General features: G+C 40.7%; 1 protein-coding gene across 5 annotated transcripts in view; it reads right to left on the reverse strand.

Annotated features, from left to right (window-relative positions):
• phf14 (PHD finger protein 14) overlaps positions 1-27,460 on the reverse strand; it is a 78,724-nt gene that overhangs the window by 34,999 nt on the left and 16,265 nt on the right. For 2 of the 5 annotated variants that reach the window (XM_041955408.1, XM_041955411.1), the window contains exons 7-15: positions 26,128-26,265; positions 24,625-24,771; positions 23,531-23,801; positions 22,127-22,233; positions 19,341-19,436; positions 12,634-12,740; positions 12,258-12,389; positions 7,854-8,016; positions 964-1,026 (exon numbers count right to left, since the gene is read on the reverse strand). In XM_041955408.1, coding sequence (XP_041811342.1) covers positions 964-1,026; positions 7,854-8,016; positions 12,258-12,389; positions 12,634-12,740; positions 19,341-19,436; positions 22,127-22,233; positions 23,531-23,801; positions 24,625-24,771; positions 26,128-26,265 — 1,224 coding nt within the window. Of the gene's footprint in view, positions 1-963; positions 1,027-5,505; positions 5,604-7,853; positions 8,017-12,257; positions 12,390-12,633; positions 12,741-19,340; positions 19,437-22,126; positions 22,234-23,530; positions 23,802-24,624; positions 24,772-26,127; positions 26,266-27,460 lie in introns of all 5 variants that reach the window. The other 3 variants (XR_006007534.1, XM_041955409.1, XM_041955410.1) reach the window with 3 other exon arrangements.

A 27,460-nucleotide genomic window follows, 5' to 3' on the forward strand; every position in this document is an offset into this window, starting at 1 on the left:
ACATTTTGAACTACAGAGCTGGATTCAGGACGCGGTTAGCCTAAGTCAGCTTAAAGACTAGCAACAGCTAGCCTGGCTCTCTCTAAAATCCAAAACTACACCAACACCTCTGCAGGTCAAGACATTGTATCTTGTTGGTTTAATATCTACACACACAAATGTAAAAACCTCCAGTTGTGGTTTTACGTTGAGTTATGAGTTACAACTATATCTACTTGTAGCTGCAGGGAGTCATGGAGCAATTAATGACAGGGTGGGGATGATGCCGACCTTACAACAATCCTTTTAATGGTCATTAGCCCAAACTCCAGGATCCCTGGACTTCATCAAAGACTCATAGAGGGAACAAAGGAACTGAGCTTGTAACGCAAAATCAAAGGAATTAATTGATACGGGCTTTTTGGTTACAATGCAGAAGCAATAGAACCTGGACCAACAGAAACCTGTTACACATACATGCTACAGCACGGCTGTTGTTACCAAGAAATAGTTCCAGCACAGAACTTCACTTAAAACCACAAACTTTCAGTTTAAGTCCATTCAAAGCTGGGCTAAACAGTCCTGGCTCCAGCTCTGTAGTCAACACAAAACCATCTCTTTCACTCTTGGAAACAGGCCAAATTTTCCAAAAATGAACTTCTTTCTGCTGCAGCCAATTAGCAACAGAATGATTAGACTCTTGCCAACATGGACAAGCCCCTCCCCCAATCTATAATTTCTAGGTTGAGGTTTCTTTTTGAATTTTATATTGTGATCAGTACATACAACACGGTCATATCTCTTTCTTTTGCATATATAAAAACTTTGTAGTTATAAAAACACATTTATTAAGATGTAATTTAGGAAAATCTAAGTCCAGGTGGTCAAAAGAAGAGCAGAGCTGAGCTGCTTCATACAGAACTAGAATACAGTATATCAGTAGCTCGAACAACAGCAATACTTTTCTGTAGCAGAATCACAAACCTCGATTTTATCTTCTCTGTCTTCACAGATGGGAACTCTCTTCCTCTTCTGCCCTCTGGTTCTCTGTGAAAAACAAACATTTAACTTTTAAGCAGTGCTCAGAAACACAGTGCACTAAAACCCTTCAGTGAAATTTTCATTTTCATTCTACTTTCTCCTGAGTGGGTCAACGCCTTCTTGAAATCAGAGCATGGGTGTAGTTTCCTGCTTTTACTGGTTCAGTCTGAGTCACTCAGTGAAATCTCTGTAAACAGTGTTCACTGACCAAGTGCCAAAATCCATATCACAGTCTCTGAGTTGATCAAAGTTGATACTCTCATCATGGTTGACTTCAATTACTACAATGCACTTACACCATTAAGCTTGGTGAGAAGAAATTATGGGTATACACAATGTGTTTTGGTGAGAAACACTGACTGGGAATAGCTTGTGTTTGTTTACACTGGAGGAGGACAAGGCAGCTTTAAAGGCTCTGAAAACTTTCTCAATCAGCTTCGAACTCTGAGTGGATCCTACATCAACACAATTTTCCAATTTTTGTTTTTGTCATTGCTTTTCTGAATTGTTTAAAATGGGGCAGGGGTCTGTTGGAAAATCATACTCTTCTGTGTGGTAAGTATATAATGCTATATAGAAATAATTAAGAGCAAGAGTTGAACACAATGGAACTTAATGTAATCTTTAAACACAGACTGAGTACGATTTGTCAGTTACGGTTTGTAAACACAACGTAAGTTGATCCGTCCTCCCCCAATTTTGTAGCTTCCTCCTGGGAGCAGGCTTACGATCTGGCACCTGGTTGCCATTTTTTCGCACACTTAAACTCTTGTGTGCCGTTATTGCTGGGGCCAACACATCAACTGCCCTCAGGTTGATGCCCAGAAACACAACCAAACAAGACAAAAAAAGAAAACAAAGGCAGAGGGCAAGGTCTCTGCAGATACAGACACCGCCACACACTTCTAGTGGGTCATAAGTGATGACTGGCAGGGTTTATTTCTGCATGAGTCTATACACAGCCTGACTCACAGCACAGCACTGCTGGATATCACTTCCACAGCTAGCCACACAGTGGCACTAAATATGACAGCTGAACACGCCAGAACAACAATCGCATTCTTTTATGGAAAGTAAACAATGCTGGATGGACATCTAGCAGCACTCCCATCTAATACACTGTTCTGAAGTGTGCTTCTTCCTCACAGGAAACTGAACAGGGCATGAAAGGGAAGAAAAATCAAACATCTCCTTCTTGCTGCTAGCAAGCGAGCGTCGGAGATGCTGGGGAGGGTTTAAAAGGGGAAGAAAAATCGACAACATATTTAAACAGATTGTGAAAACAATTCCATCTGTCGCCTTTGGCTTGCTACCACTTGCCAGATGGAGCACTTATCATTAAGAATGCTAACTGCTAGAATGCTGCCAATTGGCTCCTACAGACCTTCACTATTTCTCCTGTGACTGCGCCGCCAAACAAAAGGCCTGACATTATTTAGTTATTTCTGCATTAAAGTAGTGTCTGTTAAAGTAATCTATAAGGTCAGGGAGGGCAGAGTGCAGTTCAGTAGCTGGTTCAGCTAAAACGCTCAGCCACACAACACAGCTAATCTCAGGCTCTGCTCAGGTGAGGAAATTAAAACGGCAGGCAGTTTATAAGTCCCAGGCAAAATCAATCTTTTAATTAAGTACATCAGTGCATCTTTAACAAGCATGAATCATTTCACACAGGATTAGAGAAATTAACAGAGCATAGGAAGTGGTAGTAACTAAATATATTAACTTAATTCTCATAATTTCCATCTGATTAATGGCATATGGTCTTATGGGAGGTTTGATGTTAGCGCTGTGGTGGAAGCAGGCAACAGCAAATCGTGACCCATTAGGAGGAGCATTTTATGGTCACCTTCAGTCAGCCTCTTGAACCCCAAACTTCACCTTAAACCTCCCCTTGACTTGCTTTAAGGTTTGAATGACGATGCAACAGAATCAAATGAATACAGAGTAGATAAAAATTATTCACTCTCTCGTACTTTTTTTACAGAGCATGTTCTTACATTTAACTATAAAGGAGGCGTTGGGTATTTTTTGAAGGAAGATTTACAAGGCAAAAACAATCCCTGACTCACTGATTTAATTAACTGTAGCAAAAATTGACTACAAACCACCCATAATGCAATACTCTCTGTAGGAGTTTTACACCAGTAGTCTCTGAGTTTAAAAAGAAATCCTCACGTTGTGAACATATAACTGTGTCATCCTCGGATATAAATTTTAACAGACTAAAATTTTTTAATTTATATATATATATTCACCCACTGCAGTGGGTTGCTGCTGTAAATGGAACGGGTGACACCATGTTTGTTTTCAGAAAGTTAACCTAAACTTGTTGTCATTTCCTCTCCCTTTATTTACAGGTTTATGTCATTGTCTTAGCTCGTCTCAACTCAGAAAGCCATGTCCTGTAATTTTCATAGTAAGTTCTAGAGGACATCATAAATGACATCATTTAGCATGTCAGTGATGCCACACTACTTCTTGACAAAAAAGTTTTTGGGTGCCATTTGTACAGTATGGAGACGGGAGAGTTTCAGTGTGTCAATATCAGCCATGTACATTTGATGATTGTGAGGCAAAATCTTAAGTTATGAGGAGTGTCTTTTTTATATGATTTCAAAGTGGGTGTTTATCAGCTGTGCACATGGAGTCCATGGTGAGAGAAAACACTATCACTTGGGTATATGACATCTGAATGTTATGCTTTGAGAAAACAGAATGTGATTTTCTATGCAAATTGCATCCATTAGTCTTAAAGAGTTTAACAAATTCCAAGATCAACAGGGAAAACTGAGTGCACACTGTCCAGTAAAGTGGCAAAAGAAGCTGATCTTTGTACATGGAACAAATAAATGATGATATGAAATGGGAAACAGTGGGCTGGAGCCTTGCCTATGACAGGCATGTTTCCAGTATTTTCTAGCACAACTGATGGCAAAAACATCAGTAGCCACCTTATCTGATCAAACTTTATGCCACCGTCTCAATTCTGAGAGGATTCAGTGATGCCACATGTCTCCTCAATGGTAAGGTGCTGTCTGCATCCAAGGTCAAAGTCATACACAACACTCAGGTGTGTATACATGTCTTAACGGTGTGTTATTCAAACCTTCAAGACACCATTACACAATGATTTCTAAATCTTCAGTGATATCCCTCATGTAATGTATGCAGTAAAGACTTTGAAGGAATTGAATAAAAGGTATTAAATGTATTACATTTGGCAACATGGAAGTTAGCACTGTCTTGACAATGTGATTCAAGTGAATAATTTCCAGAGAGACACACGTTGTCTTCATTTAGAGACTCCAGAGGAGCACAGAGGACTGATAGAGAACTTCATCACATGGTGCAACAACAACCACCTGAAGATCCATTTCAGCAGAACTAGTGAGCTTGTGCTGGACTACAATACTTTAAATCAGGATCAGCACAGAAGATCTTTACAATCAGCAGTTTCCAGGTGGACGCCCAAGATTAGTGTCACCAATTCAGCATCTGACCAATTGTGAAGTCTGATCACAATCTGCCCTCTGTTCCTGAGTTATGCTGTTGAATGACGGCCAGAAAAGTGTTTTTGAGGAACCTTATGATGTCACAGTGAAGATGACCTTTGACCTTGTGGATATAAAACGCCATCACTTCATCATTTTATCTGATGACGTTTGTCTGAAATGTTGTCATTATCTGCAAACTCAAATTCTTGAGTTATGGCAAAAATGGTCACAGTGACCTTAGCCTTTAACCATCACAATCCAATCAGTTTATTCTTGAGTGCAAGTGAATGTTTGTTCCAAATTTGAGGAAATTCCCCGAAGGCGTTCCTGAATTATTGCGTTCAAGAGAGTAGAAAGACAACCTGAGAACATAATGCCTCCAGCCTTGGCTTGCGCTGGCATGGAGGCAGAATAAAACCCTGGCTGCCTTTCAGCTACATACCACACACTGAAGAACAAATGTGTGTTAATGAGTTGTCCTTGCAAGAATCTCAGTTTGTATCTGTAATAGTGTGTGAGCTGGTGTCTCGTAGGGTTGTGAAAAATCAGACCAAGTATGCTATGGAGCATTAATTTTACAGCTGTGACATTACACACATGCTAAATAAAATCCTGCTCACAGGTTGACTGTGAAGGTTTTCCTCCAGTAGGCACTACCCACTACGGCCATGAATAACAGCCACAAGACTCTCAGCTTCATCAAGGTGGCACTGGGCCATGTTAGCCCTTCTGGCCAAATGTAAATGTGTGCATGTGTGCGCACAAGCTCCTGCTTGACACACACCCACACCCACCCACACCCACACACAGCAGCCTTGGAGGCCAGCAGGAGGTCGATTAGCCAGTCCTGATAAATTGAGACATGGCTTTAGAGAAGTGCCAGCGCTTGGGTGCCCTGGTAAAAGCATTAAAAATGCAAAGCAGGGCCCTTTTAGCGTCTGCCATTGCACGCCTTGCATTTGAAGATAAATGCTGAACTGAAGTGCCTCACCCGAGTGGCTGTGGCTGCGAGAAAAATCAGAAAGCTGCTTAATCCCTGAGAGCTCCAGCAGGGTCCTCGGCACATGTCTGGGCCCAGGGTTTCCAAACCTGAACAGAAAAACACATTAACCCAGACTGCCACTGTGCTCCAACACTCTGCTATTTCCCCTCGAAGACAGATAGAGTGCAGGGAGCGGAGAAGTGGCTCAGACACTCCTTCTTTTCTTTGTTCATTTCTCTATTTGTAACAGAGACTGTAGTCAGAAGCAGCTTCTGCGGTATTGACTCTGGTTTGAGCATCCACAGTCACGAGAGGAAACTTCCCTCAAGTCCCAGGTGAATGGCACTGGGTCACATATCGACAGTGGAAAAAGAAAAGGGAAGTGAAAGACAGCTCCCCTTCCTCACCACCAAGCTGTCAGATATCAATCTGGAGTGTTTTTTGAGGGAGCGGGGAGGCTGCTCTTTATCGCACATCAGAGCATGGTCGGTACAGATAAGTGGGATCCAGTGAGGGATGGAGAGGGGTCTGTTCCCTCTCACAGCTGACACAAAATGTTTCACGACAAGCGTACACAGTCCACATGCTGTCGCTCTGTTATAGTCGAAGAAAAAGTCGTAGGGAAATAGGCAGAAGATTTACGGCAGCATTGACACTGTGATTGGCCACATGGACTTCAAAACTGCACGAATAACAACTTCCATAACTGATGCTGAACACTTGAGCGTTAATCTTGGCTGTCACTGAAATAACGTACATATCTATTGTTTGTTAGCTGCCTCATCATCATGCCTTATAAAGTCATATTTTTAGGTTTTGCCCAATCTTGACGACATCCTGGAACAAAATAAAAGAAGAAAAAATCATTGAAAGCCTTTTGTATTTGATGTTGAAATTATATTTTATATATTCCTCTGTGGATTTTCTGCTAAATTATTAAAATACCGATTATAGAAAATCATATCCATGCATGCAAGACTGGGAAGAAATGATAGGGAACATTAAAACCATGGAAAATTTCACACAAGTAAACATTTAAGAAAATCTTTGTATTTTGCAACTTCCTTAAAAGACAGAAATGTCGTAAGAAGGGAATGTGTACTGTACTTGGGCATCTATTTTCTGTATGTTGTTCTTTGTTATTTCATGTGTTGTCTGTGTGCTTTATTGTCATTTGTTTTTCTGAAATGCATTGTGTTTTTAAAGCCAACAACAATAAGATTTAGAATAAAACATGAAATGTTAGCTCTGGACAAATGACTGTTTCTCCATGTTATTAGCACTAAGGCTAATAATATCGCCAAAAGCTAAAAGTTTAGGTTTTGTTGTTTGAGTAAATTGTTAGTGTTGTTGATGTTCTCGTTTCATTTATTCTGTTATTGTATTTGGTACCTTCACAGGCTGCGAGCATAGTGGCTGAATAGACTAAATAGCTTGGAAAAAAGAAAAGGAAAAAATGGGAACCTAGGATTTAACTTCTTAATAAGATGGGACTGACATTTAACTGCATTTGTGCTAAATCCCCTTTCTCCATCTTCTACAGATTTCATCTTAATGACAAGTACACAAATCAATTGATCATCATTTTCACAAAATCCACATCACATTGTGCAGTGGATGCAGACACCAAGGCTTTAATTCTGTGGAGCCCTGATGCTTCATTATATGACTGAGTTGAGTTTGAGTTTCTACTTCCTCACATTTCTATGAGCCTACTTTTTAAAATACCTTCAAAACTACCAGTCCTCCCTGTGGAGACAATGCAAACTAAACTTTAAGCTTTGCTTTATTTTTATAAGAATTTGTGAGGGTTTTTGGAGAGTGTACCACGGGTGATTTTAAAACTTCGCTAAGAAGCCTTTTGTTTTAATTATTTCCCACCAGGCTCTTTCCTTCCTGCTCTCATCTCCTGCCTCTTACCAAATGAAGTAAGGATACAACAAAGGATAATAATACATTTTTCATTTGTTGATTGATTTTTGAGTGGATGCATCCTGCCTCAGTCCACCACGAGCAAATCCACATCTGATCCAGTGACGTTTCTCGCACTGCCATCTTTAACAAAAGTGCTTTTGGTTACAAATTATTATTTTGAGCTCATGGGAACACACCATCACCTGTTGCAACTTTCTGAAACATTAAGAGGAGCGAGAGACTAATGAAAACTCATGTTGATCATTTGTTATCAATAAAGATCAAACAATTAGCCAGCACTGACATCAGTTACAGTACGAATTAGAGCTGAGGACGAGTTGAGCATTCAAACTTTTCATTATCTTGTAACAAAAACAGTTTGTTTTCAGAAAGAAATATACTATATTGATTGCATTTTACGTTTCCAGTGTGTCAATACACACCGTGCCTCTCACTTGATGTTTCTTGGGCTCTGGTGACATCTCCTGTGGGATGAATTTGATTGGTCCCTTGATCTGCCTTCTGGACCTCTTGGTACCGTCTGGTAGCGTCTCCATGGCAATATCAGCCTCATCGCTGCTGGCCTGGTCACACTCGGAGCATTGCCTGAGGAGACGGGGGAGAGCTTCTCTCAATGAACTGCATTGATTTTATTATCACAGGCCCAAATCGTTAATCTCTACTGTAAAAGAAAAACAGGCCTTCACAGCTTCTTCTGATTAAAAGCTGAAAAACACAAGTGACACAACAGGGGCAGAGTGAAAAAAAGAAAATCGGTATACCAATATGTTTGACTGCTTTCTGATAAAGAATTGTGTTTGCAAACAGATATGTTGCTAAATGTCAGTCGGTGCTTCACATTGCTAGTTGGTCTTGTGTGTCCTTAAAAGGAAATAAAGTGATCTTTTGGTGATGAACAGCAATTGCAAAAACCTCGACAAATCAACTTTGAACTGGACCAGACTGGCTGTTTCCCCCTGTTCTCATTCGTTATGCTAAGCTAGGCTAACCACATCCTGACTTCAGCTCTGTACTTCGCACAAACATGAGACTGATATTCATCTTCTCATCTCAACCTTTGAAAGGATACAAATGAGCCAATTTCCAAAAAAATTACTATTTGTTTAACTCCCGGAGGGTGTTATTTATGATCTGTGTAAATCACTCTTCCTTTGATTTCCCATTGGAGGAGATCCACTGGAACTCAGAGGGAGTATACATGTTTTTGGATTAGACATTTTCTTCAAGAAAGAGAAGGATAACTTCCATGTCAGCTCTCTTTCAATTAAGCTGACTTTCGTGGTTTTACTTTGATGCCATGCGAGGGCCAGCCTGCCATCAAGGCCACCGACGAAGCTGTACAACAACCCTGTCATTGTCAGCTTGAAGAAACTAAACCATGCACTCCCTGAAGCAACCTCAAGTCAGAGGGTATCATCTGGGCAGACAGGTTAATAATAGTGTGTTACTGTAAGTTTTATTGTTGTGTAAGCTTTACTGGACTGTTGTGAAATTAACAGGCTACCACATCCCATTGTTTGCTTGAAATACCTCAATAATAGCGCTAGCTGCTTGTGTCTCGGTGCCAAAGATGTTACATTGATCGTGTTGTCCCATGCCAAAAATATTTGTGCATGTGTTGTGATAAAAGCACCACTGTGCCTAAGTACAGCCTCACAGAGCTTCTAGCATGGCTGTAGACTCTTGATGAGAGATTATTTATAGTTAGTGATGTTGCTGCTGTTGCAGTTCGTGACCGCATCAGTGCTCCTGAAAATATAACGGTATCTTGTGGAGCTCTTCCATCGAGCAGAACCAAGGCTAAACTCATCTTAATCTCTAGTTCTTTTAGCGTATTTGTGATAGTGTTCTCACAATCTTTAAATCACATCAAAATATGAGCCGATCAATATTCCCGGTTCTTGAAAACATTTCAGTGGCACCTAAAAGTGTGTGTCACTCAAAGTTCAAAGCCTGAAACCTTCTAGGAAACAGTAGTATACCGGGTGGAGATAGTCATCATTGTATTTGGGTGCTGATGATGCATCATACATGTGTAATTATGGGCAAGAGGAGGACTTCAGTATTTCAACCATGTGGTGAAGAGTAACTGAGATAAACATCCTCAGTTGCTGGAACTGTTTCAGCATTTGAAAAAGTCTACACCTTATCAGAGGTTCTAGCCAACAGACAGCCCTATTAGATAATACATATATTTACTGCATCTACCAAGTCAGACGTGGGAATGGAAAAAACAATTCCATTCCCACGAATGGAAAAAACAAAAAGCGAGCAGCTTTAGCCTCCTATATTTGTTGTATAAAAAAGCACAGTACCCTTTAGTCTCTGTGGCCTTTTGTGCGCACACATCTCTGTAATTAGTTATGACTCTGCATTCACACACTTAAAAAAATCAAATGGTTTGTAATTTTCACCCAATAAACCATAAGAGTTTCATGCCTAAAATGAATGCTAAATGAATTACTCCAGTCACAAACAGACTGTGTTACACAAACACGGCCTGTCTTGTAACACCAGCTGCATCTCCTCATTCCTTCATTTACTACAGAAGGAGAAAAAGATTCTCTTTTTCAATAAGCGACACAATATCTTAGAACGATCATATATGGAACAACAGACACACTAAATCTCCTTTCTAGATAAGGAACAGTAGGAGTTGAGAGAAGCGACTGTGACATTTCCACCATCTCAGCATCCGTCATCTGATAATCCTGCTGCCACAGAATGGCCTCAAATGTCAGGACTAATATGAATAAACAAACTGCAGTAATGTGTTACCGCTCCTAGCTGACAAAGAATGAAAGTGAAAAGTAATTCCTTTTCATACTCAGATTAAGATGTTTTATGATGGTAGCACCAACTATGATTGTGAAAGGTATTGATTTTTCTTTGAGCATCAATTCTATATTTATGGAATAATGGATAACCAGTATACATTTCACAACAAGATGGCCTTACAGTATCCCAAACCTGATCCATCTCTTACTGTAACCTCAACAGGACCATTTGATTGGCCTAGCGTCTTGACTCACAGTTGGAGTACTTCTACGTCTCGGACCATAACATGAAACTTATATCATTAGTGCAAAAGAGGACCAACTGTGTCACAAAATATCTGTTTTTATGATAAATAAATGAAGGGTACAAGCCTGTGTACGGAAACGGTTAGGGAAAGAAGAAGCAGAGGTTTGTGCGTTTGATCAGCACAGTCGAAGGTGAGCAGGTATGCTTCAGCTGCAGGCCAGCGGCAGGGGCAGAGATAGAGGCGGGGACTATTTGAATATTCAGAGCTATGAAGGCAAAGGTGCAGAGCTACAGCCAAGTGATTTTAAGGCATGAAGGGATTTCTTTCATGAAAAAAATTTTGAGATAACTTTTTAGGAGTTTATTCAATGCCAGGGGCCATATTCATAAAACATCCTAAGGCTAAAAGTAGCTCCGAACTCCCAGCTTTCAGTCAGTAATGTGCTGTAGGTTCGCTCATCACATCATTGTTTTGTAAGAAAGAATAATTTAATTTTAATCCGTATTTTGACTCACCAGTTTAATAAGGATTCAATTGGCTCACCAAGAAATCGAAACAATTCGATGACAGTTTGCTAAACTCCATGTTACCGAGACACAAAGTAGAAGTAACACACAGCTGATGATATAAGCCTCAGCTGTCCCACAGAGTCATTCATCAAAGCAAAAATGTTTTCAGACCGCATTTTGTTTGACAATGCATTGAAAACAAACCACCACCTACAAAAGGCAACTTCATGGCCATTGGTGGTTTAATATGTTCTTCACCACACTTGTGTATTAGGCTAATGAGCATCTATACATGTCAAACACTGATCACTTTGTTCATCCATGAGACATAATGTCATCCTGTATGAGCATGAATGCCATTAAAGGCGCGTGGATGTGGGTTAGTAAAAGAGAGAGGGGGGATCTTCAGTGCCGGGACACACAATCAATATAATGTCTCTAATGTTTTTTGTGTGAGTAAGTTCCTCATCAGGCTTTTGGTTTTACATCCATCCGCTTGGTGTGGTACCAATGCTTATGCTAGGACCTATTAAAGGATGATTAGGTAATACTGCATACTGTTAAAGGTGTTTTGTTGTAATGACTTCATGTAAAATTCAGTTCTCATGATTTATGATAGGAGCATAGACCAGTTTTTGTATGATATGACCAAAGGGTTAACTTCTAACACCTTCAGTTATACATGCATTTTAACGTATTGTTGTCTCTTCCATAAAACAAATCCCCAGGATATACCTATGAGTGGCTGTTTTACTGGATGTTATGGCAAATACGTGTACAGTTAGCTAAAGAATGTGCAATGTTCCATGACACAAATTCATATGTAAAGTATATTTACACTTTTTTCCTTTTGTTTTCTAGCTTTTTTAATTTGAATGTGTTGTGCTTTTACTGCACCTGGATACGTTCTGTTACCGATGCATCTGTCATCTTGTTAAAGAAAGAAAACATACAGCCACACCGCCTCTACCTGTTGGGTTCCTCTCATACTCTCTGTACCATCTTCACTGTCATGTTGAATCATGTTATGAAGCATGGCAGCCTGTACAATGGAGCCTCAGCAACCAGCAGATATTCAGGGCTGACAGAGTACCACACTGATACGCAGGTGTGCCTTCTGAGGAATCTTGAACTGTGTAACCTTCACTAATGGCGCTCCAGCAGTCTGGGTTTGCGCCTGTTTCCTTAGGCTTAAGGTCCCATACCTTCAGTATAAATCTTCATGTGTCCTTACATGCTATATTTCCCACGTATGGCTCTGACCTCCTCCCAACCCGCCTCATGTCTCTTACCAGTAGCTGTTCTTGGTCTTTTTGGGCATGCGTGTTAGTGGCGGCTCCAAGCAGCCCAGATGGTAGTAGAGCTTGCAAGTGTCACACAGCACCAGCAGATGTTGGTCCTGGTTCTTCTTACAGATGCCACAGCTGCAGGAAAACATGTGAAGTTATGTGTGAAGAAAGGCTGCTTATTGTTATTTCTAGTCATGATTTTGGAAGGCAAAAATGCTGGAACACAGCGGTGATCAGTTAGGCACACCGTTTCTGCCAATGGCATTTGATGATATTTAAAATAAAAGCACCCCGGTTTCATTCTCTTTATGATTTAACCTTCAGCTTTAATCCTTCCTATTCTCTTTCCCTAGCATCTCTCTGGACACCGTGTGTTCACCTGTAGAGGATTGCTGGCAGGCTGGACGACTTCCCTGGGGTTCCTCCCTCCTTCTTGCTGGGCTTCCTCTCTTTTGGGGCTTTCAGAACAGCAGGGGTGTTCAGTTTCTGCCAAAACAAGTACCACAGTTGTTTTCATGTTACAGCTATGAACAGAAACATTCCTTCTCCTCAACAGCAGCCCTGTTCCTCTGGGCCACTGTCCACACTGCTTCTAATGTAGGAAGTAGTTCTGATCAAAATTCAACATTGAAGTTGGTGAATATTCAGGATAAAGTCATAAAAAGTTGATAACAAGCAATACAAAAAATCTTAACCTATCTGGTTAAGATTTTTTGTTGAGAGCTCAAAAAACTCAAAAAACGCACTCAACTATGCGTCGTCCACCTCTGCCAGATGTGTTACAGCGCTGCTCTCCTTAATGACAGTCATGATCTACAATGTGAGCATTTCATTCCATATGCAAGTAAAAACTGCAAATTTTCAGTCCTGGTCTCTAGTCCTGACCATTGCTTTCACAGGTTAAAAAGACAAGAGACAAAAGAGACAAGAGAAAGGTCTCTGGCAGCAGATCATGTCTGTTGTGCAAGTAACTTGATAGCAGGACTACATGAAACTTGGCTACGTGGTTTGTTTTATGCGGTAAAAGAAGCATCATTATGTAACACCACTGTAGTACAACTGCACTGTTTCTGTAGCTCCAACAAGTCCAAAAGAGTGACAGTCACCTCTCACACAGATCGTGCCTCGGCAATTCCAGGAATTGTATTCTCCCAGTTAATCTTTCATTTAAATGATACAAATAATTTACGCTTTAGTTTTATAGTTTTGAATCAGGAGGTTCAGTATTTGGATCAAGTGGTTCGTGCAAAACAAGGTGGGCCGAATTTGAAAGGCTACAGCTGTTATTTCAATGATTTAGACACATAAGAGTACAGTATTAAATCAACATTTAGATAATCAGACGCATCAGATTAGATTTGACATTGAACTCCACATCAGTGTGGAGTCCGGATGAAAGGACTCAGATGAGAGCCAGAAAACGTGATCGCGATGTAGATGAGCAGGTAGATTTTTTTTTATTGTCGTCTTTTAATGCAGGGACCACAACAGGATTTCCATTCACCTCCCGTAAAGGGGTTGATGCAGATATGTGATAAATTCCAAAACCTGAGTGAATAAAACCAAAACTATCTGGATGACTAAATACCACTAGATGCAAGTGAGTTCAGTTCAGTTAGGTTTATGAAGAGTTCATGTTGTTGTTATAAGAGCAAACTGTCAACCATCTACTGTACAACCTAGTTCAATATTTTCTCTCTGAGCATGTTCACCCATAATTTTACCACACCCACTACACCACAGAGAGAGAAGTGAACTTGTAGGCTGGTGTTGCTAAGGGCCGAGTGAGACTCGCCAACCTGTGACACTTTATTGAACACCTGCTTTGTGCTGGCTGATAGTTTAGACTGTGCAAATAAAGTGTTAGCCAAAGCAGAGCTGTAAAAGTTCCCTCACAGCTGAGTTGTGAGGACAGGCGTAGGGAACATGTTGCATGTGGCAGGTGAAAAGCAGCAGTAGACAACCAGTTTATTCTCCCCTGCATCTCAGGTGCATTGCTGCCACACGGGTTAATTAGAAAACTTATCTCGTAGGGGCCGAGCCTGTCACTAAACAGACAAGGTTTTCCCTGAAGAAGTTCTAATCTCGGCGCGTTCGCTCTGCCTGCAGTGCCGAGGGAACGTCCCCGCAGGGAGGCCTGATAGATGGAGGGACGGGGTGACCGAAGCACAAGGGGCTGCTGGGGCTATCTCCTCAACGTGGACTGCAGTCTGCCTGCATCCGGCCGCAAGGAAGCGTCTGCTGATATGAAGCAGTTGCAACATTGTTAACATGCTTTATCAGACAGATGAAGGAGTTTAGCGGTACAGATTATAAATAGTGAGTGGAAACAGTCAGGTACACAGACGAGCTTTAAGCTGTCTGGCTTCCTGCCACCCAGTTCTCCCCTCAGGGAAAATCATCAAAACAATATAGCGCAGGAGCAAACTGGGCACTTTCTGCTGCTGAGAGCATGTTCACCATATTCAATACAGTAAATAATGAATTTCAATATGTGGCACAAAACGTCACTTGAACAGCTCTTCAAAGGCAAATAGGCTCCCTCGTATCTATGTCTACAAGTGCTAGTTGTGTGTTTCAGCTGTAAGACTAATCCACTGTTGCTGGCACCTTTGGGCCCTAAAGCCCTTATATCTGAAGCTCTCTGATCTAATATCAGATTCAGGGATGCATTACCACCTGAGGATACATGAGGCTGAGAGTGACAGCCACTCTCAGCAAAATCTGCAAGCAACCAATCAGGGCTCAGTCAGTTTCTATTATCTCAAACTATTTCAATCCCAAGGAGGTTTTGACTTGTCTTGGCCACAGGACTAGTCTTCTTCAGTCTGTGGTCTCAACCACGTCCAGTTGGAGTTTTTTGTTTGTTTATTTTTTGTTGCCTTCCCGATCAGTGCTGCTCCCACCACTCAGCAGAGCAACCACTTCTCAACTCTACTTCACCATCATAAGGTTTGCGCTTCGTGAGCCACTCGTGCTCAGCTTCCACTTTTGCCCAAGAGAGGTTTCACAACCACTGAAGATGACCCATCTGTGGTCTTAACGTTTTGTTATTAAGCGCACATTTGCAACCTTCAAAGCCAACAAACATCAGCCTCTTTTGTGCGACAGATTCAACAACTGAAGCGTCAAAGGGACATGATTTACAACCAAACAGACAAGAATTGATTTCAGGGCTGAAACAATTAGTCAATTAAACCATTAAACTACTTCATCCACAGAAAATGAGCTCTCACCATGTACATCATATAAGAATATTTTCAGCTTGTCAAAATTTGAGGACTTTTTGGTTGAGTATCTTGGTGTTTTAGACAGTTGGTCGGACAAAACAACTTTGGGAAATTATGATATGAATTTTTTACTTTTCTGACCCTTAGACCAGTTTATTGAGTAGTAAATTGTAAATTGAATAGTAATTTTTTTCTGTTGACTGAGAATTATACTTAAACACTTATCCCTGTTATGATACCTACCGTCTAGTAACTGCTTTAGCGTTTTATAGAGGCTGCTGGGAAATGTCTTATGAGTGTTTTCTTGTAAAGTTGCCAAGAGTGCTAAACTTCCAGGAGCATCCTGAACAAATGCACTGACTGTGTACTGGAAGAGGGATGAGAGTCCCAGTTAGGGACATCAATAATTTCTGCAAATGCAGAGGCAGGATGACAAATAGGAGTTGAAAATGTGGCAGATAGATGACACAAAGGCATGCGGTGCTGTGACTGATGTTGCTACTTAAACCGTGTGTGTTCATAATTAGATGATTTATGGTGGTCATTGCAGATTCACTGCCAGTTCTCCTTCTAGTCCCTGTCCATTCTGCGGCCTCAACACTGCATTAATATAATTTGAATATTTATCTACATGTCTCATACTCTCAACGACCATACTTTCAATAAGCCTTTTTATGGATTTAACTGGTACTTATATACATAAAACCTTAAATGACTGACTTGACTGTCCCATGTTCTTGAATAATTTTAGGTAAAGGGTCAGAGTTAGCTCTAGTCTTTGAGGACAAGACACAACATGATCTAGAAAATACTAAGAATACTGTGCACAACAAAAGACAAACACAGTACAATGTACATTTCATCATGCTATAGATAAGACACAGAGAACCACAAGACTCTGATGTATTATTTCAGCATCTTTCAACTTCTTGAGCACAAAATTTCATTCTTGACTTTGGAAACAGCAGTTTTATAAAATGATAATAATAATACTATTGGAAAGAACTGTTTTGCTTCAATAAATATCAGGTTCAAGATGGACATAACATATCAGTTGCTATAACTAGGAAGTAGTTTTATGAGCAGCATAGTTTTCCCTTGTTAAACTGGTTTCATTATTAAGGCATGGAATATTCCCAATCGTGACTAACTGGCCATGTTGTTCTCTCTCAGCTGAGTATATTTAAAGGCTGATTTGTTGTACACTGCATGTTTACAACCCTGACTCCAAACAAGCTGGGACACTGTGCAAAACATAAATAAAATAGAACTTGGTAATTTGATAATCCTTTCTGACATATACTGAATTTCAAAAACAGTATTTAATATTTACTGGGAACTGTTCGACTGTTCTTTGCTAGATGTAACCTCTGCTGCTGCTAGATCATCTTCCCTACTACCCACTTTCTTGTATGAGCCCAGCCTCAACTCATTAGTCTCAAAAGTTAGGTCAATTCATGCTAACTGCTGTGAGAACTTTGATACAAAGGAAAAAAATCCAAGTTCAAACCCCAGGCTAGCTGGTTAGCTGGCTAACTGAAAGAAGAGTTAATTATTCCTAATTATTCCATTGTGTCAAAGCAGTGGCAAGTTAGTTGAGTCAAAATGACTTTGGCATTGCTGCTGTTCAAACTAACAGGATCTAGAAGGCTTAATTTGGTAGAGGTTGATGACACCATGAAATCTAAAAAATATTATATCTTAGCATTTTCAAAGTGAAGCTACTTCATTAGTGGCACAAGGCAATGCACGAGCCACTCTATTGTAATCTCTCGCATTTTTCTTCTTATTCTTCTAGTAACTAGTGCCGCAGCTTTGACAAAAACCCTCGCAAACTATATATCAAAACGTGCGGCTCGATCGGGAATGGTGTGCTCTGCAGTTATGACAGGATTCGTTAATAATTCGTGTTATTCACAAAAAACTGCAATTTTTTTTTTCGTGCTCCAACAAACCTGATTCAAATGATCAGCTCGTTACTGGGCTCTGCTGAGGCCTGATAACGAGCCATTCATTTGAATCAGGTGTGCTGGAGCAGGGATACATCTAAAACATGCAGGGCAGTGGTACTCCAGGACCAGGCTTGAGAAACAGTGGTACAGATAACACCAGCAGCCCCCTCGTGCCACTGTCAAAATTTCGGTGGCGCCGGAATTGTTTAGTATTCTCATTAAACTCTCCGCAAGAAAGAGAATAAGCCTATTTCAAAAAGCCTGAGCGTCCATCTTTCAGTTCATCTCACCTGGCTAGTTGACAGTGTAAAAAAATTGCTCAGGTGATAGTTTACATGTTAATCTATTAACAACTAATTTACATATTCAATTCTATTTGTGCACGATTTCAAGTACTTCAGGAGTTCTGTGTTATATATTTTACACTGACCACCTGAATTTGTGTGCCAAAAATTGTAAGTAAATATACAGTAGCTGCAAGCCACAATGATCAGGGTACAAGCAAAATGTTGGATGCTTGTTTCTTATTTGAAGTAAAACTCTTGATTTTATTTAAAATAATTGAGCATGGTCATTACTATATGCTGACACTCTGTTGAGGTATATAAATCTACCTTTGATGTAATTGAAATAGACAAGCGTATCATTTTTTTTAACAACCTACAACCAGTGAATTGTTTAGATGAACCCAAGTTTTAAGATGATTAGTGGGGCTAGCATGTCAAGAATTTTTTTTTGTCTTGACACGTCTAGTGTGAGCTCTTCCATGACATGATCCTGAGCGTTTACCAATCAGTGCTCTCTCCAGGGCACAGTCAGGTAACCATGGTGAAGAGCAGGAGGACGGACGCTGAGGTTGCTGCTGTCATCAGTGGGACAATGAAAGAGAGGAAAACTTTGCTGAGCTGAGGCCTGCCTGTTTGACCTTTCCTCGAGTGACTCCAGGACTGGGCAGCAAAGCTCAGCCCTACCATTGAAACAAGTGTGGCAATTTTGGTTCCAATAGCTTCAGCCAATTTTGATGCAAAATTGAACTAAAACACAAAGGTTTAAAAACGTACAAATTCCAAACCATACGGAACAGCATTTTTCCAGATTAGTCCAGACATGCTACGCAACCAACTTAATGTAGATTGCTCAAAATTTGTAGGAGGAGCAGTGAAAAACACAAATTTGGACAAAATTGAAAATGGTAGAAATGTATCATGCTGCAAATACGTTATAGGCCAAAACAAGTTGATGTTATAGCTCCAACATTTGACCAATTGTTTTTGGGGGTTTTTTTGGTCTGAGTAGTGGGAGATTTTCTGGGAGCTATAGCTGTTACGTTTTCAGAGATCCAAATACTTTTAGGGTACAGGAAGAAGAAGTGATAGTTGAAAAAGAAGAAAAAGAAGAAGAAGAAGAAGAAGAAGAAGATTGCTGCAGCTTTATTATCATACACACCTGTGTGCTACAGATCAGCATTGTATTCTAACAAAAAACTAAAGATCTCAGTCTATTTCTGTAGACTGCAGTTCACATTCATTATATAACCCGTCACCCATAGTGGCACATCTTGGCAATTGGTTGCCATAGGAAAGAGAAGTGGGAGACAGCTTTTATTTCACCACAGTCAGGTCTGAATTCATGGCAAATGACAGGTCAATCAGTTAGCGCTAAATGAAAGGATATTTATAAACAGCACGGTTATTACACCCCACTGCTGTCCATGTGGGTCGCTACTCGTAATCTGGATAACTCTCCATCACAAATCACAGCTATGCTAAAAAGGAAATCTATAAACAGGAGTCTTTCTTCCGCAAACTTTCTTAATAACTAATCTGTATGTGGAGAGCAGGATGGCCTGAGGGGAGAGAAGAGGAGGGAGACGGAGCGTGAAGAGGCAGTGATGGTGGCGTTACCTGGCCCAGGATGCCCCCCAGCAGAGTCCACATGGCCTGGCCTTCACTACGCAGTTTCCCATTCACATTCAGCAGCTCCTCCAAAGATTCACAGAGCTGCAGGGGGGGAGAGGAGATGACATGAGGCGAGGTTTCAGTTTCTGCCAGTTAGTATGTACGCGCAGCGCAACACACGCACACACATGCAGACTACCTATTTCCTCTTTATGCTAAAATAACCATGTTCTGACTCCAGGTCTGTACTTAGCACAAAGACGTTGGCGCTATCAATCTTCTACCTCATTCGCAGACAGAAAGCAAATGAACAGTTTTCTTTCATCCCTAGCTCTAGTTTTGCTTTGGCTTTCTATATTTTAGTTAAAGGGAGCTTTGTATCAGTAACAGTGTCACTAGTATATGCATTTGAATAATGTCAAGCGTCCCCTGATGTTGCCTGCACCCAGAGCTCCCCGCTAATTTGCCAGTGAAAGTCCCTGTTGTTACAGACTGTACCACATTTTCTGAATGTCCACCTTGACAGACCGATCGAGAGAGATACAAGGTAGTGCTGATCAAATATGAGTCAAGATTATGTTACTGCATTGTCTATTTACCACCTGAAATGGTCTCAGAAAGATATTTTAGTGTACTGCTAAGCTGTAATACTGCTAAGCTGTAATACGAGCAAGTTTGTGACCAGGCCACCGGTGCTTGAAACAGGATGAGCCCAAAGCAAGTACTGCCCAACTCTCAGTACAGTGGCCACCTGCCACAGTGTTTAGTGGCGCGAGTGGCGCAATGCATTCTGGTTGTTGGAGGTTTTCTACCTTTTGAGCGAAAGGGAATACCACAGCCCTGTTTCTCTACTTTCACTGGTCATGTAGCCGTAACTTCTATTGCGTAGACAGCACAGCTTTATATATATATATATATAAAAAAAACATCTTTACTTGTTGAAGTTCACTAGACTTGCTAATCATCCAGGCTTGGAGAAGCAAGAGGACAGAGCCTTCTGGTTTTGTGACAGCCTATTTGATAAAAAGCTACTTTCTAGCTTTAGTTTAATTGGCTCACGGTCAGGATCACAGTTTGAGTAAAAACATGATGATCATCCAGTCTTATAAATGCTACAGTATATTGTGCACAGTGGCACCACTGATGCTGCAGGTGAACCTCTAAATGAATTTTGCAGCCAGTGTAACTGTTTAATGTCAACACTTCAAACGATGACAATGGAGTTGAACCTCGTGTCATGCGTAAACCTTGTACTGGGCTCTACCACTATTTATCCATCTAAGAAAGACTTGTAATAGCATTCCTCCGTTGGCATTTTCTCCAAGGCCAAAGCCACGTAAGAGCAACTCAAGCAGTGCAATTAGCACCACTCACTCCATTAATAGTGCTTAACACGCACGGCAGAAGAGTGAACGCAACATTAACTCTTGTGACTTTTACTCTGCTGGTGTATTCCCTTCCTCATGTTGACAGATGGAGCGGCAGTGACTTCACAGCGGTCACGTTTGCAGAGAGATGAAAGAAAGGCATGCACAGAGTTGGCCAGTTTTTATCACATATAGTAAGGCCATATACATGCCAAGCTGAGCACTGTCTGTAAAACATTACCAAATAGCACCTGAAATTCATAAATTGATTTTGTGTTTGATAAACACGTTTGTCACTAAATTCAGACTGACATGCCAACTGTCAACATGAAGATATGACTGATGAATTTATGACCAAAGCTTATTCTGCTTTAGTTTTATAGATTTTTTCCATGCTCGCAGCTCTGTGAGGCTGTTGGCACATGGGTGCTTTGAGCTAACGGCTACTGACAGCTAACATGCTCACTGTGATAATGCTGATGTTTACCAGGTAATGATTACTGGACTTTAGTTTAGCCTGTTAGCATGCTACCCTCCACTGATTAGCACTAAACCAGTCTGAATCTGAAGGAAACCTCATTATTCCTTTCAGTTATTTAGTCATAAACCAAAGTATTTATAAGACAAAGAGAAATGTTGATCAGATGATGGTGCTAGACGAAAAGTTGCAGAATAACCAGTCACACTTCACCCAGGGGGGACAGGAATGTCTCATTTCTGAACCAAAAATGCCCACCTCATGGTAGCACCAGAGGGAAAGTCACAATCACAGAAGAAGGATTTGTCTTCTGGGGATCATGAACACCTATACAAAATTTTATGGAAATCCATAATCCAGTCATCTGGTCCTCAACAACTATTGAATGGATTGCTGTGAAATTTGGTTCAGACATCCATGTTATCCTCACGATGAATCCTATTCGCTACATTATCCTCTGACTTGCCCTGTTTCACCTATCCTGTGAAATCTCTCAACATCTGCTGGATGAACTGGTGCACAATTTGGTACACACGTACATGTCCCCTTAAAGATGAACTGCAACAACTTCAGTGATCCCCTGAATTTCCCTTCGCCGTCATTATGAGGTCAAAATCTAAATTTGTCCAAAACTTATTAAACTTTATGACCAAATACATGCAAAAGGAGTGACGTACCCACCCGCCTCAGGTGTAAGATGTGTTCAGTCCTAATCTGCAAATGTTAAATGCTAAACATTATATTGGCTAAACCTGAATTCTTTGTTCATGTGGTCATGTGGATATTCGTCTGATCACTTGTGTTTGAATTATTACCTCATAATCTTACTTATTACAATGTAATATTTGAACATCAGCACAAATGTGTTCGATCACTGACACATTTCACGAATCAGTCTGTCCCAAGAAAAGACCCATATTCCTGTGGGTTTGGATTGTGCAGCTCACCTTGTTGTACTCCACGTGCAGTTTTTCTTGCTCACTTTCCAGCTTGTCTTTTAAGTTCTTCTGCTCCGAGATGTTGTCCTGGATCTGGATCATTCGCATGTTCCGCTCTGAATATCAATGGGACAAAAATCAATAGCACGATCACAATCTATATACAGGAAAAAGCACATGAGAGAGTGTACTGATGGCAGATAGGCCCTCTGCTGCAGGCTAATGGAGTATGCTCTCAAGGTTACTGGCATGGTGTCTCACACATCTGGCATCACAATCACTTATTTGGGGAGAAAGTGCCTTTACAAAGCATTAGAGTATGGAGCTAAATGGTAAAACCCTTAATACAACCGTTAATAGTAAGAGGTATTCTATACTAGTTCTAGACTAATACAAAAGTAATCCCTCTCAGTCATCATCATTTATGACCCACTAGCAGTGTGCGGTAGTGTACTTGCGCTGAATTTTCCGATGTCTTATTTTGCTGTCTTTGACACATTTCTGGGCTGCAGCCTTTGGGCAGTGTGTGTAAGGGAACAACACATAGACTTTCCTGGAGACTGACCCTAACCATAACCATACCCACTACTTGACTGACCCTAACCCCCACCCTAACCTTAACCTAAACCTAACCCAAATCTTCACCTTAAAATTAAATGACATATGTTATGGGGACATGCATTTTGTCTCCATGAGGAATACAAGTCCCCACAATGTGACAATGTAGACAGATGTATGTCCCCAACTAAATGAGTAATGGACAACCATGCATGCAAATGCAGTTCTTTTGCACCAAGTTTGCTGAAAGCTGGAGCTATAGCAATGGCCCACATTTCACATCACGGCGTGCTGGACTGAGTAGTTTGTTAAGCTTGCCGTTTTATATTCCAAAAAGTAATTTTAGTGTTTGTACAAGAAATGTCAATAGTTAACCACTGATCTCGTAACCACAGAGAATACTTTTGACCAGTTATGCCTGCCAGTCAATATTTTAATTTGCATTCACACACAGTGTGATGCACACCAGTCTGAGGCCCTTACCGAGTTGGTGTGCAGTATGATTGAGACCTGCATGGTGCCAATGAGCGTGGTAGAGGGCCAGAAATTCAAAGGGTAGTCCTGGTAGTCCTGTAACTTAAGGCTGAGTACGTAGTACCACTGAGAGCTACTGTGGCTAAAATCATTGAAAAAGACTAGGAGAAAAAGAGTGAGTTAAAAGTCAAGCTAGCAAGCGCAGACAAGCTAGTTCTGACCCCCGACTGCTGGACAGCTCTCATTAATAAAAGCTACATGACAACAGCTTGTCCTTCCATCAAAGTATGACAGTCGAGACACTCTAGTGTTTTAGTATATAGTTTTGCAACCTGAGAGAAAAAAAGCATGCTTCAGCAAGCTGATAATGAGTTTCCTCACCCAGGTAGTAGTTGACAAAGTCTGCTGTGAGGGCAGGCTGCTTGTGTTTCCTGCGACCATCCATACTGGCGTTGGCATCAGATGTGTCCACAGGGAAAATGTCAGTGCTAATGCCCATCAGCTCTGCCTTCCTCATTAGCTTCCTGATGGCTGAGGCACTAGAGGTCAGAGGTCGAGGCAGCTTCTCCCGGGGCACCCATGCCTGAGGCCGAGTGTTCCTCGACAGCTCTGCTTTTGCCCTGTACTGCTGCAGGCGGGTAGTGATTCGGGCCTGCAGGTGGGGCACATAAATGTTCACATACTCACACTTTCTAAAGTTAATAAACCACCAGCAAGTTGCCAGTGTCTTCACATAATTTGTTTGCCTTAACTTAAATCAAGAATAAAAAAGGTAGAACATTACATAATCTCCACCATTGGACTGAAGAAGCAGCAAATGTCCTAACATTGGAACGTTCTCTAATCTTCTTCTTGTAAGTCATATGGGTATATGGATAGAGGCATAAACACATGCACATGTACATTAAGGGTGGGCTGTATGGCCAAAATCTTCTATCACTGTGTATGTCATTTTTTAATCATGGTAATGATAAATATTACGGTACAGTAACAGTTCTGTAAATGTAATTAAAAAAAGGGTTTGGATTGTCTAGAGTGGCACATTTGTCCATGTCAGACACCTTCTCACTGACTGGAAATACTCTGCTTATTTGAGGAGAGAGGTGGTGCCTTTGTAGAGTGTGCAGGAGGAGGCCGTGACGATGATTGTTTTTCATCAATACTACATGTACTTGGACATATCCACGATATCACCAGAAGTGTGGAAAACAATATGCAGACAAGCAGATAGCGACACTCTGTGTAATGTCATCAACACACCCACTCGCTCGCTGTGTAGCAGGGTAGCAGTGCAAACACTGTGAATGACAGCGTGTAAATACAGCCTAAGGGACACGGAAGTGCCAAATCTCTGCCGGTGGACACATTTCTACTGTTGCACATATATAGCATCACATCGCCCAACCCTAATGCACATGTTTAACAGTTGTTCTGACATTTGGCTGCTGACACTGATATGAATGACAAAATCTCACCTGAGCTTCAGGAGTAAGCTGTTTCTCTCTCTCCTGCAGAGAGACCTTACAGTAAGACTGTAAGGCAAGATAATTCTTTCTTTTCCACTTCCTGTCAAAGCGGTCTGCATGCTGTTTGCAATATGCAAAAAATGGATCAGCAATATCCTGAGGAAACAAAAACATGCATCAACAGTTGGAATAATTAGTAATGACAGGGGACATTATTGTTTACAACTTTTACTAATTTGACATTTTACAGCCTAGTCCACTCCATTCCTCACTCTGTCACAGAAAGACAAACAGAAAAATCAATAGCAGTTTTTCCAAATATTGGGCTTCTAGAATCATTTAAGCCTGACTTGTCACAGTGGAGGCCATCAGCACTTTGACTTGTGATAGAAGCCTTTTGTGCAACTGACTAAGTGGTTTGTAGTGTGTGGAACGCTTTCTTGTGCAGAAGTACAGGATGTATGGTGCATACATGAACCGCCGTGTAGAATGGACAGTGATTATAAATACTCCAATTCTTGTCAATATCAAAAAAACTTATTACAAGTCACTCGTTGAAAACGAAGCTGAGGGGCTTATTTTTGATGATGATGATGATGGTACTGGGTAGTGGCATTGGCATAAACATAAACTGAATCCTTACATCCTGTAATTAAAGCTATCTAGCAAGTCAAAGGCTTGTCAGACAACAACAAATGACAGTAAAAAGGGTGACACTAAAACAAATATAACTACTGATTTACAAGCCAGGTAGCTTGGTGAGCTAATGCTGGTTAGCTTGTCTGCACTTAGGTCAAACTCAAACATCAGTTTTAGCCATCCTCAAAAAGAAGACATCTCATGCATTTGATTTGTTCTGCTTGAAGAGTCTGCAGGCCTTCAGAAGAGCCCGTTTGCTTTATGCTGCCTAGCTAAGAGCCTAGAAGCTAATGCTGCTGCACGCTGTTTTGTTGGGAGAAATTTGAGTAAGACTCACACCTTGTTAGTTTTTGAGAGTTGTTGGGACTTAAAATGTTTCTGTTGTTTTGTCAGCTCTGACCTGTTTGTAGATATAGTAATATTCGTCAATTAATACCACAACCCACAAGTAACTCACACTGAAGTCAACATGAGCTAAATGTCTCTGTAGGTTGAAGAATAATTGTATTTAAATGGTCACAGAAAGGGAAAAATCTATTTTTAGATTTATTACAAGTCAGTTATAAATCTACCAAACTTTTGATTGAGTGTGACAGAGGTTTTGATATTGAGTTGAACCTGAAGTACTTCAACCTGAAGCACTTGATATGCTGTGGGACAAAGCTCATCAGACTGGGTCTTCCTTGTGTTTCATTTTTTTTGTCTGTCGTTAAAACCTCAACTGTTTGAATATTGCTTCACTTTGGTTTGTCATTTAAACAGCTGCAAAGCTGCATGGCACCTAGAATTGGGATTTTTTTCACCACTTAGAAAACTGACATAATTAATCAATATGTTGCCAATGTGATTTGAATGTTCAGTTTTTTTCCTTACCTCCTCTGCTGCAGCCTCAGATAGGAGTCCCTCCCTCTGTGCACAGGTGACATGGAAATAGGAGCGACACATTCCTGCATCACAGCTGATGCACACACCAGTCCTGGCAAAGCGAGCATCCTCACAGAAGCTGCACTCCTAAATGCAACAGAACACAACAGGGAGACCTCAAGTGGCTGCTGCAACAAGGACAAAGTGAACACTAGTTTCTGTTAGCCCATCACCACATGACTTGCTTTTTTACACACATATGCACCATGAGTTTTTTTATTTAGGGTGGTTGCAGAAGACATGTATCTACTCCAAAACAATGTGTTTTATTTTATGAGTCACTGAAGGCATCACATTTAGCTGCACCGCACAATGACTTAAGTGTGAAAACAGGATGGATAAAATGTTGAAAATTGTGCTCTGTTCTCCCTAGGAGCCAGAATTAACAAAGGTAATTTTTCTGACATTCAAAATGTCCAAACTGACTAACAGTGATGTGGTGTTTAGTATTAAAAAGTGTCCAAAACCATGTGACTGTCGAGTGCTGTCTATGCTTTCATTTTAAATGAAATTGTTGCCTTCACAAGACACACTGAAACTGACTTTTACCCTTCAACTATTGACAAATGTTGTCAATACTTGCACATCAATTGACACTTTGAATGCAAATAAATCTTTTGCACTTGCACTACAACCGATATTTCAAGAGTTTTCATCAATTATTCAAAGGACTGTTTGTTGACAGTCTTCACTTCACTAACTGACTTCACTGCTTGTACTTGAACTGGCACTTCAACTACTTTCAGAGTTTAGATAACTCCACTGCTTCCTGTTCTTACACAGTACCAAGTACCAGATATATTTCATCTGGAATTAATTAGCTGGAACTTTGCAGGATTGTTAACATGTCACTACTGGACCTACTCATCTCTGTTCACTGTTTTCAGTGTTTTCACTTCAACAGACATTTCAACAGTGTACACAACTGTTATCTCTTCTATAACTCAGAATTACTATTTCACCTTTCAGCTCTTACACTTCTACTGACACACAGTATCTGCTGCTGTCAATGCTTGCATATGAACTGACACGTCAACAACCATCTCTTGCAGTTGCACTTCAACTGACAATTCCCCTACTTGGAGCTCTTCCGCTGACATTTCTACTGCTTTCATCTTTTACTCTTCACTTGACAGTTTCACTTCATCTCATTCCTTAATTACTTTAAATGATAACATTTAAACTCCTTTTAACCCTTCCACACCAATGAATACTTCAAACACTTTCAGTGCACAAAACTCCTGAACTGCTTCAGCTTCAAGTTAACTCCCATGCAAAACCT

This window comes from Chelmon rostratus, chromosome 16 (assembly GCF_017976325.1).
Source record: "Chelmon rostratus isolate fCheRos1 chromosome 16, fCheRos1.pri, whole genome shotgun sequence".
Taxonomy (NCBI): domain Eukaryota; kingdom Metazoa; phylum Chordata; class Actinopteri; order Chaetodontiformes; family Chaetodontidae; genus Chelmon; species Chelmon rostratus.